This window comes from Chiloscyllium plagiosum, unplaced genomic scaffold (assembly GCF_037043375.1).
Source record: "Chiloscyllium plagiosum isolate Xiang-an unplaced genomic scaffold, Cpla_swu_hap1 HiC_scaffold_20, whole genome shotgun sequence".
Classification (NCBI taxonomy): Eukaryota; Metazoa; Chordata; class Chondrichthyes; order Orectolobiformes; family Hemiscylliidae; genus Chiloscyllium; species Chiloscyllium plagiosum.
The window spans coordinates 17,726,805-17,739,988 of record NW_028270158.1 but is presented as its reverse complement, the minus strand read 5'-3'; the positions used below and the strand labels follow the sequence as shown (position 1 = coordinate 17,739,988).

The following is a 13,184-nucleotide window of genomic DNA, read 5'->3' as shown; positions in this document are numbered from 1 at the left end:
TATGCTGCTTTTCTTTACCTTCAAGAATAACTCATTGACCAAAGTGTCTTTAAATAAGAACCACAACAACTGCAAATGCTATAAATCAAACAAAAACAGAAGTTGCATAAAAACCTCAGCAGGTCATGTAGCATCTGTAAAGAGCAATCAAAGTTAAGTTAACATTTTGGATCTGGTGACCCTTCCTCGGAGCTAAAGTGTCTCTGGCTTTTTTAGAGGAGAAGAAAATCTCTGTAGATAATTATTTTCTCTTTTCCTGAAACGTGTGTATTCTGGTGATATTTAGAGGGATAAGCATTTATACTTTTATGTTACTGACAGCAACATTAGGTTAACATGCACATCTTTGTTCCAAAAGTTTAGTTTTGACAAATCCATGAGTGGTTTTTCTCAAGAAACCTGGTTTATTAATCTTTTTGCTTAACCTGATATACGTAAGGTATATAATGTGTCATCTTAATAACTGAAAATATTTGTTTGCTGTGGAGTTGTAGGAATAAAATGACAGCAGATTTCCCCAGCCTTGGCTGTCCTACATACAATACTCCAGTTTGATCTAAACTGTTCTGTACAATTGAAGCAAAACTACTTTGCTCCTCTATGTAAATTCTCTTGTAGAGAAATGCAGATGCACCTTCCGAATCACTTGCTGCACCAGCTTTTAGTGACTTGTTGAAAAAGTCTCTCGCCGTTCAAGAAATACTGTACACCTCCATTCCTAAAACGAAGTGGATAACCTCTCACTTATCCACGTTGTATTCCATCTGACATGCCCTTGCACGTTCATTCAGCCTAACTAAATACCCCAGAAATCTCCTTGTATCCTTGTCACAACTTACATTCTGACCAAGTTTTGTAACATTTGCAAACTGGGAAATATTGCAATTGGTCCCCAAATCCAAATCATTGGTGTAAATTGTAAAACACGATAAATGGATAGCATAGATGAAGAAAGGAGATTTTCCCCTCCCTGTGCAGACTAGAACCGAGGGACAGTGTGTCAGAATAAAAGGCAAGCCATTCAAGATTGAAGAATTTATTCACCCAGAGGATAGTGAATCTTTGTAATTCTCTACAAAGGCAATGGAAGCTTTTTTATGTCAATTGAAGATGTGGATTGTTCATTAGCTAGCTACGAATGGCATAAAAGCATTGAGAGGATGGGAATATAGCATGGAGGATGCGTTGCATAGATTATTTGTCATGATCTAAATTGGTGGAGCTGATGCAAAAGATGGAATAGCCTACTCCTGTACTTGTGTTCCTAGTTATAAAATAGAGACCACAACTAGATATGATAATCACTGATAAAGATGTTAAGTTCTACAGGATCATCTTTAATCTAAAATGTGGTTTGTATGAAGAACTCATGACCACATGGATTAGCAGAGGTAATTAGCACGGATGCCTTTAAATGAGGTCTGAAAGAAACAATTATAAATTTTATGGAGTGAGGTGAAGATGAGAAAAGGATAAGATTGATACATCTCAAACTTTGGAATGACCCTATTGGACTGAGTGGTCTACACTTGTATTACAAATACAAATTAATTGTGTTTTCTCAACAGATTTTAAGGAGCGCCTAAATCTAATATATGAAGCTATTGAAGAAGCTGATTTTCTGGCAATCGATGGAGAATTTTCAGGTAAAGATTGGATGCCCAATAGTAACATGTAAAACCTTTTTTTTCTTTTGTTCTGAGAAGAAATTTTAAATTTAATAGTTTCCTTGTGCATAATTTCAATGCCCTGGTAACTTGTATGGACTGAATGAGACAGTATTCTCCCTACATTCATATATTTATTAGGTTAAATGGTCTCTAATTACAGACAGCAAATGTTTTTGTTGTTGAGTAACTGCGGGTTTTAAATTGAAGCTCAAGAACTGTTAAGCAAAGGTGAGTATCTGGCCAAAGTCACTGGTCCATTGGCATAATGGATCTTTATTTTTAACTCATGTGCACTAATATTGGAGGAAGTTTGTAGAAACCGCTGAGAGAGGTTTTGTAACTGGGATTGTGTTGAAGGTATAGACATTGTCACTATGAGAACCGTTGGGTTTCCTTTGAATTATATTTCAGTAAGGAGCGTGGAATCCAAGTAGATTGTGTGAGGAATAAAGCAGCAGCATCAGATTCATAGGTACTCTTGTCTATAAGCCCTAGGATAACTTGAGTTATTCCTGAGGTTATAGTGTGCATGTTTCAATGGAGGTGTTACCATTGCTTTGTTTAGCCATGCAAAATTGAAAACTGAAGCTGAATTGTGAGAGAGAAACCTGTTTTTCAGCTGGTTGAAGTTTAATTCAGGTGTCCAATGTTTGATCTCATTATGTGCTCTTATGAGCTACCTCTGGTGGAGTGGAATATTGCAGTTTATAGGGAGCATATGTGAACCGTTCACTTTGACCATTGTGAATTTAAGGTCCAAAGCATTCTGACCAGTGTTTGGGATTAATCTGTCAGAGATGAGTGAGAAGAATAATTTTGATTGCAGTAATATTATCAGTTGTTGCTGTTTGGTATTCCTCCAATTGAGGTGTTAGTCAGTTGTACAGGTTTTTCAACCCCATATTCTTGCAATTTGCCCTTCTTACAATTAGCAATGAGAAGTAGTGATCTGCATGTTGCAGAGATGCTGCCTCCCTCTGTGTTGAATCCAGCTTCAAAGACACAGCTGGGACATTGGAGATTTTTTTTTTGACACATCATTATTACAGGTAAACTTGTGTCGTTCAGTGTTACATGTTGCTGTTATGAACTTCAACCTGAAATGAAAGAGATGTGAGGTTTTAACATTTTGTGATTATGGTGGTGGTGGTGGTTGTTGTTGTTGTTACCTAAAATTGGACCACACTCTTATTGTTTCATTTTAGGAATAAGTGATGGACCTTCAGTGACCACGCTGACAAATGGCTTGGACACGCCAGAAGAAAGGTATCACAAGCTGAAGAAGGTAATTCAGCACCGCCTCCCTAACCTGCAATCTTCTTCCCGACCTCTCCGCCCCCACCCCAGTCTGACCTATCACCCTCACCTTGACTTCTTTCCACCTATCACATTTCCGACGCCCCTCCCCCAAGTCCCTCCTCCCTATCTTTTATCTTAGCCTGCTGGACCAACTTCCCTCATTCCTGAAGAAGGGCTAATGCCCGAAACGTCGATTCTCCTGTTCCCTAGATGCTGCCTGACCTGCTGCGCTTTTCCAGCAACACATTTCCATTATATGTAGAATAACTCAGACTGGGCAAGCATTAAAATGTAAGTGAGAGTAGAAAAGTTTTCCATAACTTGTACACATGCAAACCTGAAAGTTTTCCTTTTGTCTCCTGAGACTGGCCCTATGAGCAGATCCCAAATAACTTTTTAACAATCCAAGTTTCTCAAATGAAAAATGGACAATAATTAGTTATTTGCGAGGTGGGTGAGAGACAATGGCTATCTTTCAATGACAGATGTTAAGATGCTGCAAAATTTACATGCAGTCTTGTGTCCTGATATGATCTTCACAGGCCAGAATTATGGCATTATTTCACACAGGAAGTAAAATATTTTGTATAATTCTGAAAATGTAAAAGGATGTTTTTTGATTTATCTTAACCCAGCAGTTTTAACTTACCTTCTAATGATTCTAAAATGCAGAGGTCAGGCTCTTTGACCTATCAAGTATGAGAAATACTTAACATTCAATCTAATGATGTTTACCAGCACTTAGCGGGTGGCACAGTGGTTAGCACTGCTGCCTCACAGCGCCAGAGACCCAGGTTCAAATCCCGCCTCAGGCGACTGACTGTGGAGTTTGCACATTCTCCCCATGTCTGTGAGGGTTTCCTCCGGTTTCCTCCCACAGTCCAAAAATGTGCAGGTTAGGTGAATTGGCCATGCTAAATTGCCTGTAGTGTTAGGTGAAGGGATAAATGTAGGGGAATGGATCTGGGTGGGTTGCGCTTCGGCAAGTTGGTGTAGACTTGTTGGGCTGAAGGGCCTGTTTCCACACTAAGTAATCTAAACTCAGAATCCCCTGAAATTAGCCCATGGTCTCGAATGTTAGGATGTTTCAAGTGCTCGTCCAGGTACTGGTTCAAGGATGTAAGGCAATTCACCTTAACCACCCGCTGAGGCAGCAGCATCTCTTGCTGTTTATTGCAGAGATTTGATTTTTATTCAAATTTATTCTACGTGGGCAATAAGAATATTTGTTTCCTTTTGTGCTGGAATTGAGGGTTGTCATTGTCTGAAACCGTACACCTGTTTTTCACTTCTGTCACCTGGTATCGTCGCATGTCAAGTTGACTCTAGCATGTCCCATTGTAAAGTGAAGTCCGTTCACACTGTTGCAATTTTAGCACAATGGCCAATTTCAAACTATCTATCCCAGTACATCAGTGTAATATTTCCATTTCCCAGTTGTCTGGATAAAATTGGTAATGTGATCTCAGTTAGTATCATAATTAAGAGCATTCAAATATGAATCCTGAATTCATTGAACTTGGATGAAGACTTCCTAGCTATTTTTATATATAGGGAAATGTGTTTGTGGGGATAATAACTAACTAACTAAAAATTATGATTAATTGTTAACAATCAGTGACATTCTAGATTCAAAATAATAAAATGTTACTTTTCTTACAGCATTCCATGGACTTCCTGCTTTTTCAGTTTGGACTTTGCACGTTTAAATATGATGCTGCAGAGAACAAGTGGGTTTACTTTCATAATTGTCTTTTAAGTTTAGCCAACACTGAGTTCCTGTCAATTATGTAACACTCTTCCTGTGTTTGAGGACCTATGCCGAAGTACAGATCTATCGGTACTACATGTCCTCCAGCTAACAACCCAATGGTAACTGAGTATCCAAGTATCAAACCCATGTTTAGTTGTTTTTATAATGATGGGAGCAACAGATAACTCTATTAGTGTGTCTTGCCACCTGACACATCCAAAGTTAATGCATACAGCATTAATTGTGTAGTTAAGCAACCATGGTCAGCAACCCAGTGAAGCTAAGAGAAATGTGACTCCAAGCATTTAGACCCAATTAAATAAAGTTGGTAGATATTCTTCCCTAAAACTCTTGGTAATTCAGATTAGTTTTCACAACAATCTGAAGTTTTTTTTGGTCACCAATAGTGATGGATTTTTTTAATCACAGATTTATTTAATGATACATGTTTTAATGGTTGGATTTGAAGTCTGGGTTAGAAGTCCAGCAACATAAGCATTATGCTGTGGTAGCCCATAATTACAAAATGTAAGTGAGGACTTAAATTTATTTTTCCCCAAAAATGTTTTAAATACACTAGTTAGGAGGCTGTGCTCCAATTAGTCATCACACGTCAGGAAAGAGATGATGACTTTTTGAGGGGTGCAATAGACCTTTGGTAGAATAATATTAACATTTTGAGTGTTAAATTACGAGAATAGGTTGTATAAACCTGGTTTGTTCCCATGAGTGCAACTTCCTTCCTACACAGCAGATAATGTCACAGCTGATCCTTTTCCCAAAAGAGCAATTGTTGACATGGATAAGTAGTACTAAAACACAAGTTCTTACTCACTAATTTGTTTTTGTTCTGCAGGCACATAATGAAGACCTTCAACTTCTACATATTTCCAAAACCACTTTCTAGAAATTCACCTGATGTTAAGTTTGTTTGCCAGGTAAGAAAAACATGTAGTTGGTAAAGTGGTCATGCTGTGAGTGAAGATAAATATCCTGCAGGAATACTGTAGTGTGTTTGAATGCACATAGGAAAGGCTTACTTTGCTCCTTTTTTTTTATTTGCTATGCTGCAGTGTGAATTATGGCAAAGTTTAAATCGTCCTGCCCCAGTAACTTTTTTATTTTAAGCTGTTTAAAGTGAAGATCTTGGCATTCTCTTGAATTCACTAGGAAGCCAACAGGCTAATTCTTCATATTTCAAAATTCAGATGGAAATTGTTTGTTTTTCCTCCATGATTTATGCCCTTTATTTCATCTAGAATGCTTTGAAGTATTTAATGTGCAGTTTCATTATTCTTGAAGGGCTGTCATTTATCTGGGCAAATAGGGTAAACTTGCAAGTGAGAAATTGCAGTCAACTGAAACTGCACCTTCTGGATTTACACATGGTTCTGTTGATACATTTGTTCACACTTTGATTCAGTTAGTATGGATATAGGTTGGACAAACAGTTCAACCTCAAAATTTATGAGTTTGTGAGCTACCTTGAAAATAAATTCAAGCAAAATGGGCACTTTAAATTGAATAAATTGAATTCAGAATGTTTGGCTTATTTAAGATGCAGACAAGTAAAATCTGATTTTGCTGAGTTATTTGAACTTTGAGGTCTTGTACTTAGATCGGTTGCACTTTTGTCTTTGATTCAAAATTTATGGATTGAAGATCTATCGCAGGACTTAAGGATAAAAGTCGAAGTTGACTTCCTTCGCAATACTGATATGCCAAGTAATTAAGCTGGGACCCAACCTACTCTCCAGGTGGATGTAAAAGATCCCATTTTTAGGAAGGACAGGAAAATTATCCCATCTTCTTCTCTCTTGTGCAGTCTTCCGAGATTGAGGGTGACTTGCTTTCACTATGGTGCTGAAATAGCTGAGAAATTCAATATGTAATCACTGACTCTGCCACGTGCAAGGCGTGAGCTGTTTGATGGAGATTGGAGGTGTGAAGAAACTGCTAATGTTTAGACTTCTCTTCTAAACATTGAAGTTTCTCAATATATTTGGTTCCCCCTTGGATGACCCCTCTCCATCTTGGAATATCAGAAGGCAGGATCTCTCATGAATCAGCGGGGCTGTTTGACCTCTTCAGAAACGTTTTTAAGGACATCTTCTTTAGCATGTTTTTGCTGTCTAATTGGGAATCTCCTGCCATGGCCAAGTTCCAAACAGAACAGTTGCTTCAGAGGTTTTGTGTCAGACATGAGTGATATGCCCCAATCCTCTTCATGCAGTGAAAGTTGGCTTGGAAGACTGTTTGGACTGCCTTTCTTGCCCCTGGACTGAGTGTCTTGTGAAGGCACTGCTGGTGGTGCATCTGTTACTTTGAGATTCTTGCTGTGTGGTCATCCAAGTCTGTAGCATATAAAAGCTTGCTGCTGTCCAGTAAGTATTGACCTTAGTCTTAAGTTTTTTTTGAGAATCTTATCCTGAAATATGTTCTTCTTCTATCAGCTGAAGGCTGAGCTAACATGTTGGAAATTATGATGAAATTCTTCTATGTCCACTATCCAGAAGAGGCTCCCAAGATGTGGAAAATTGGCTCTAGTAGGTCTCCTACTCTGGAATAAGTTATCCCCATGTTGTCCTTTGAACAACATCGCAAAAGACAAATTGCCTGGTTATTATCACATTGCAGTTTCAATCACACACTTGTTCGAGTGCAAATGTTAGCCATTTGGCTCATCGTGCCTGAGCCACCTCTCAGAATGAAGATCCTTACTTAGTATCCCCTCAGTCATGATCCTTGTGCAAGTGTATTCTTCCTAATTACTCGGGAATGCTTGTGATTTTGAATACATATATCAGACCTCTTTTCAGACTTCTCTTCCTCAAGGAACACAGTCCTAATTTGTCCAATCTACATAACTGAAATTCCTCGTCCATGGAACGATTGTCTGAAGCTTGTCTACATTCTTTCTGACACCTTCACATCCTCCTGAAGTGCCATGCCCAGAATTGGGCCCAGTACTCCAGCTGAGGCTGAACTAGTGTCTTACTCGAGATCAACAGAATCTCCTTGCTGTTGCTATTAATTAAACCTCAGATTCTGACTGTATTTTTACCTGCTACCTTTTTAATGACCTTCGGGACCTTCAGTGCTCAATTCAATGTCCACATTTCCTACAGTGCATCCAGTGACTCCCCATCAAAAGTGTTTCCTTGGTTGCAAAGCACTGTGGGATGTTCTGGAATAGTGAAATGTATTCCAGAGAAAATAGTCTTTTTCATGACTGTACTGAATTTCACTATCTTGTAACTTTTTTTTTGCCTGTTCTTGTTTTCGTAACATTGATTCTTTTTTTTTCCCCTGCCCCATTGACAATTTCTGTCCATTGAGTACAGTGAATTCAGGACAGTATTTAAAAAAAGACTTTGTTTACTGAAATTTGAGACATTTTATAATTGTTGATGTCAGGTTGGCTCAGTTAGGGACGCAGAATCAAAGTCAGAAGGTTGTGGAATCGGACCACTGCACTAGAATACAATATTTCAGTTGACTTTGCTGAGCTTTTAGTGCTGAGGCAGTATTATATTTGTTGGTAGGTTCTCGCTCTCTCTTTCGCTCTCCTACTTGTAATATTCATTACATCAGAAAAATAAAGGCAAAAGAGAAACTATTCAAGTCTATTAGGACTCTTCAGAAGATGCTGCAAGTACTCAGCAGGTCAGGTAGTCATCTGCCATGTATCTGCAGCATATTTCTGTTTGTTGCAGGTTCCCAGCATCTGCAGTACTTTTGCCTCCTGTCCTAAACTACTATTTTTACCCCAACTACACCCCCTTGTCCACAAAAGCTCTTTAGTACCCCCCTTTGGCTCTTCCTTTGGCTCACCAGTTGTTTTTCTTCTATGATTGGGAAAAAAATGGTTTAGAACTTCTTTCAACATGATTACAACATGGAGGCTGATAGCTGAATCAAATCAGCCTCCTGACATCAGTATTCAAAACACAGCAAAATTAAAACCTTCAAAAGACCCTAAAGGTTGACTACATTGATTCCTAACCAAACTTTCTGAATAACCAGACCAACACTAGATGCCAGAAATTTAGCAGAAAAAGTTAAACCAAGAAGTCATCTAATGTCTACGATTTAAACTCAAAGTTTGTTTTCAGCCCACACCCCCTGTCTCAAAAGACATGCAGCAAAACACAGATAAGTGATTTCTGTTTTTTTAAAAGAAAAGTAACAAAACAGACCAGAGTAATTAACCAGTTTCAACATTGAATTGTTTCACAAGTACGTGTGATTCTCTCCTGGTTTTCTGAAGATGTTGATCAATGTCACTTGTTCCAGTTCACTGTGAAGATTCAATAATGCTTAGTTTCTGTTCCCTAAACTTTCAATAGCTGATAATCAGAGGTTAGGCAGGGAGCTTTCAAACATTCATGCTGTGGCATCAAAAGCCAAACCCCCCTCAAACCCAGTTCAGAAAACCCTGACCTCTTCCACTTCAAGTTCTATCTCTGATGTGTTGGAACTAATTCCCAGGTAGCAACCATTGTAACTGGCCAAACAATTGCTATCTGGTTAAGCCTTCTTTCATTCCAGACTCAATTACAGTACTTTGATCAATAACCAACCTGCAATTAACCTTGATTCCTGGCCTCAAAAACAAATAAGAGCTTGTTTGTTCTTTCTGTCTCTCCTTTTTGAACACTGTGCTGCCACAGGTCACCTTTCAGCTCTCTGCTTACACTTCACTGCTCCAAATGAGAAAATTTTTTTTAAAAAACGAAAAATCAGCAAGGGTTCTAACAGTTAAAATGTCTGTTTTGAAGTGCAGGTTGGTAGTAACGGATTGTAATGCAGTATAAGACCAAGCCCATTCTTAATACTATCTCCTGCTGTTCATGCACATGATTCTCCAGCAGGGGTCACTAAATAGGAATTTATTTTGCACTCTATCTCCTCACTCCCATTTTGAGACTTTTCCTATGTTTGAATGAAATGTTTGCACAATACCTCACCGTAATGATATTACCTGACCTAATTTGAATTTTATCTCATTACAGCTGCAAATTAAGTAGAGAATAGTTGCTGCCCTGGTATTGTCAGCCAGTACCTTGGAGAGGTTAGACAGTCTTGTGATCTACATAAGGAAAACTGAGTGGTTTACAACTAGTTAGTTGAACCAAAGATGCAATCATTTTTTTAGTTTGGGGTTATTTTTATTCAATTGATTTTTTTTCTTTTTTTAATAGTTCTGTGTGTATGGATGGATTGCAGTCGAGTGATTAGTATGCCTCTGTCTTTGTACCACATTTGCTGCATTGATTTGTAAAAGTATGTCAATGAAAACCCAAATGTGTGCAATACTGCCCATTAATCAGTGCTAGTATGACATGTAGGTAGCTAAGAACTGACAACTGATGGTTTGTAGAATCAAGTGTGATGTTTGCACATTCACCGTGTCTGCTTGGGTTTCCTCCGGGTGCTCTGGTTTCCTCCCATAATCCAAAGATGTGCAGGTTAGGTGAATTGGCCATGCTAAATCACCCATAGTGTCCAGGGATGTGAAGGTTAGTTGCCTTAGGGGTAATGCAGAAGAATAGGGGGAATGGGTCTGGGTGGGATTCTGTTTGGACGGTCAGTGTGAACTTGCTGGGCTGAAGGGCCTGTTTCCACGCTATTCTATAGTTCATCTTGTTGGTTCTACAATACTCTAATTGTCTGTATTTTGTACCTTTTTTTTTGTATAGTGTTTTGCTATTGTAATTTAGTGATCTGCAAAGAAGGGAAATAAACCAACAGGTCATTTTGAGTTTTTTCTGAAGACCAAATCGACAGATGCTTCAAAATAAAAAAAATGGATTAACGATGCAAACAGTGGATATGATAAGTATTAAAGAAACATGGTTACAAGAACATCTAAGTTGGAAATTTAAATATTTTAAGGGATAGTGACTTTAGAATGGACAGGTAGAAAGCAAAAGGTGGTGTGGAAATGGAGTAAGTACGATAAGAAGGATTCAACATCATCCAAAAATCAATCTATTTATGTGGAGGTAAGAAATACTACACGGGTGGAAGTAGTCTATAGGCCTCTGAGCAGCTATTCTGTAGGACAGAAAGTAAAACTGGTGGTGAGTACAGTATGTTAAAACAAAGCAGTAAATTATTCACAAATAACTGAGTTTCTCAATCTACATAAAACGTAAAGGCAGACAAACTCTGGGCATGTATGGGACTGGCATATCATAGCAATTACATAAACATGGCTCAGGGATGGATAGGACTGGCAGCTTAATGTTCCAGGAGACAAATGCTACAGCATGGACTGAAAAGGGAGGCAAGAGAGGAGGGGTTAGTGGCGTTTTCTTTTGGTAAGGGATAGCATTACAGCTATACCGAGGGAGGATATTACCGGAAATACATCCAGGGAAGTTAGTTGTTTGGAACTGAGAAATGAGGAAGCGATGATTACCTTTATTGAGATTGTATTATAGATACCCTAATAGCCAGCGGGAAATTGAGAAACAAAATTTGTAAGGAGATTTCAGTTATCTGTGAGAATAAGGGGATGGTTATGGTAGGGAATTTTAGCTTTCCAAACATTAGACTGGGACTGTCATAGTGTTAAGCGTTTAGATGGAGAGGAATTTAAGAGTGTACAAGAAAGTTTTCTGAGTCCATACTTGGATTTACCTACCAGAGAAGGTGAAAAATTTGACCCACTTTTGGGAAATAAGGCAGAGCAGGTGACTGTGGTGTCAGTGGGGGAGCACTTTGGGGCCAGGAACCATAATTTTTAGTTTCAAAGCAGTGATGGAAAAGGATAGACTAGATCGTACAGTTGAAGTTCTAAATTAGAGGAAGGCTAATTTTGACGGTATTAGGCACAAACTTTCAAAAGCTGATTGGGGGGAGATGTTCACAGATTATTTTAAAAAAAAAAGGCTGGCTAGGAAATGGGAAGCCTTCAGAAATGAGATAGCAAGGGTCCAGAGATAGTACACTCCTGATAGGGTGAAAGGAAAGGCTGGAAGGTGGAGGGAATGCTGGATGACTAGAGAAATTGAGGGTTTAGTTAAGAAAAAGAAGGAAGCGTATGTCAGGTCTAGACAGAATAGATTGAATGAATCCTTCAATATAAAGGCTGCATAAGTATGCATAGTAGGGATATCAGGAGGGCAAAAAGGGGACATCAAATAGCTTTGACAAATAGGGTTAAGGAGAATCCAACGGCTTTGTACAATACATTTAAGGTCAAAAGGGTAACTAGGGAAAGAATAGGACCCTTCAAAGATCAGCATGCAGCCTTTGTGTGGAGCTATTTACTGTGGAGAAGGATATGGAAGATATAGAATGTAGGAAAATAGATGGTGACATCTTGAAAAATGTCCATATTACAGGAGGAAGTGTTGAATGTCTTAAAACACATTAAGGTGGATAAAGTCCCCAGGACCTGATCAGGTGTATCTAGAACTCTGTGGGAAGTGATTGATTGGCCCCTTGCTGAGATATTTGTATTATTGATAGTCACAGGTGAGGTGCCAGAAGACTGGAGGCTGGCTAACGTGGTACCATTATTTAAGAAAGGTGGTAAGGACCAGCCAGGGAACTATAGACCAGTGAGCCTGATGTCAAGTTGTTGGAAGGAATCCTGAGGGACAAGATGTACATGTATTTGGAAAGGCAAGGACTGATTAGGGATAGTCAACATGGCTTTGTGCGTGGGAAATCATGTCTCACAAACTTGATTGAGTTTTTTGAAAAAGTAACAAAGAGGCAGAGTGACGGACATTATCTATGGACTTCAGTAAGGCGTTTGACAAGTCTCCCCATGGGAGACTGGTTAGCAAGGTTAGATCTCATGGAATACAGAGAGAACTAGCCATTTGGATACAGAACTGGCTCAAAGGTAGAAGACTGGGTGGTGGTGGAGGGTTATTTTTCAGACTGGAGTGCCACAAAGATAGTTGCTGAGTCCACTACTTTTCTTCATTTATGTAAATGATTTGGATATGAACATAGGAAGTATAGTTAGTAAGTTTGCAGATGGCACCAAATTTGGAGGTGTAGTGGGCAGTAAAGAAGGTTACCTCCGATTACAATGGGTTCTTGATCAGAAGGAGGGCCAATAAGCTGAAGAGTGGCAGATGGAGTTTAATTTAGATAAATGTGAGGTGCTGCATTTTGGGAAAGCAAATCTTAGCTGGACTTAGGTGTTGGGTATGCTTTCCTTTATTGGTCAGAGTATTGAGTGCAGGAGTTGGTTGGTCATGTTGTGGCTGTACAGGTCATTGGTTTGACCATTTTTGGAATATTGCGTGCAGTTTTGGTCTCCTTCCTATCAGAAGGATGTTGTGAAACTTGAAAGGGTTTAGAAAAGATTTACAAGGATGTTGTCAGAATTGGAGGATTTGAGCTATAGGGCGAGACTGAATACACTGGGGCTGTTTTCCCTGGAGCGTCGGATGCTGAGGGGTGAGCTTACAGAGATTTACAAAATCATGAGG

The 13,184-nt window shown here is 39.0% G+C and overlaps 1 protein-coding gene across 2 annotated transcripts in view; it reads left to right on the top strand.

The window, feature by feature from the left end:
* parn (poly(A)-specific ribonuclease (deadenylation nuclease)) overlaps window positions 1-13,184 on the top strand; it is a 131,712-nt gene that overhangs the window by 5,463 nt on the left and 113,065 nt on the right. For both annotated transcript variants that reach the window (XM_043711927.2, XM_087997700.1), the window contains exons 2-5: window positions 1,569-1,646; window positions 2,876-2,955; window positions 4,632-4,699; window positions 5,579-5,660. In XM_043711927.2, coding sequence (XP_043567862.2) covers window positions 1,569-1,646; window positions 2,876-2,955; window positions 4,632-4,699; window positions 5,579-5,660 — 308 coding nt within the window. The remainder of the gene's footprint in view (window positions 1-1,568; window positions 1,647-2,875; window positions 2,956-4,631; window positions 4,700-5,578; window positions 5,661-13,184) is intronic.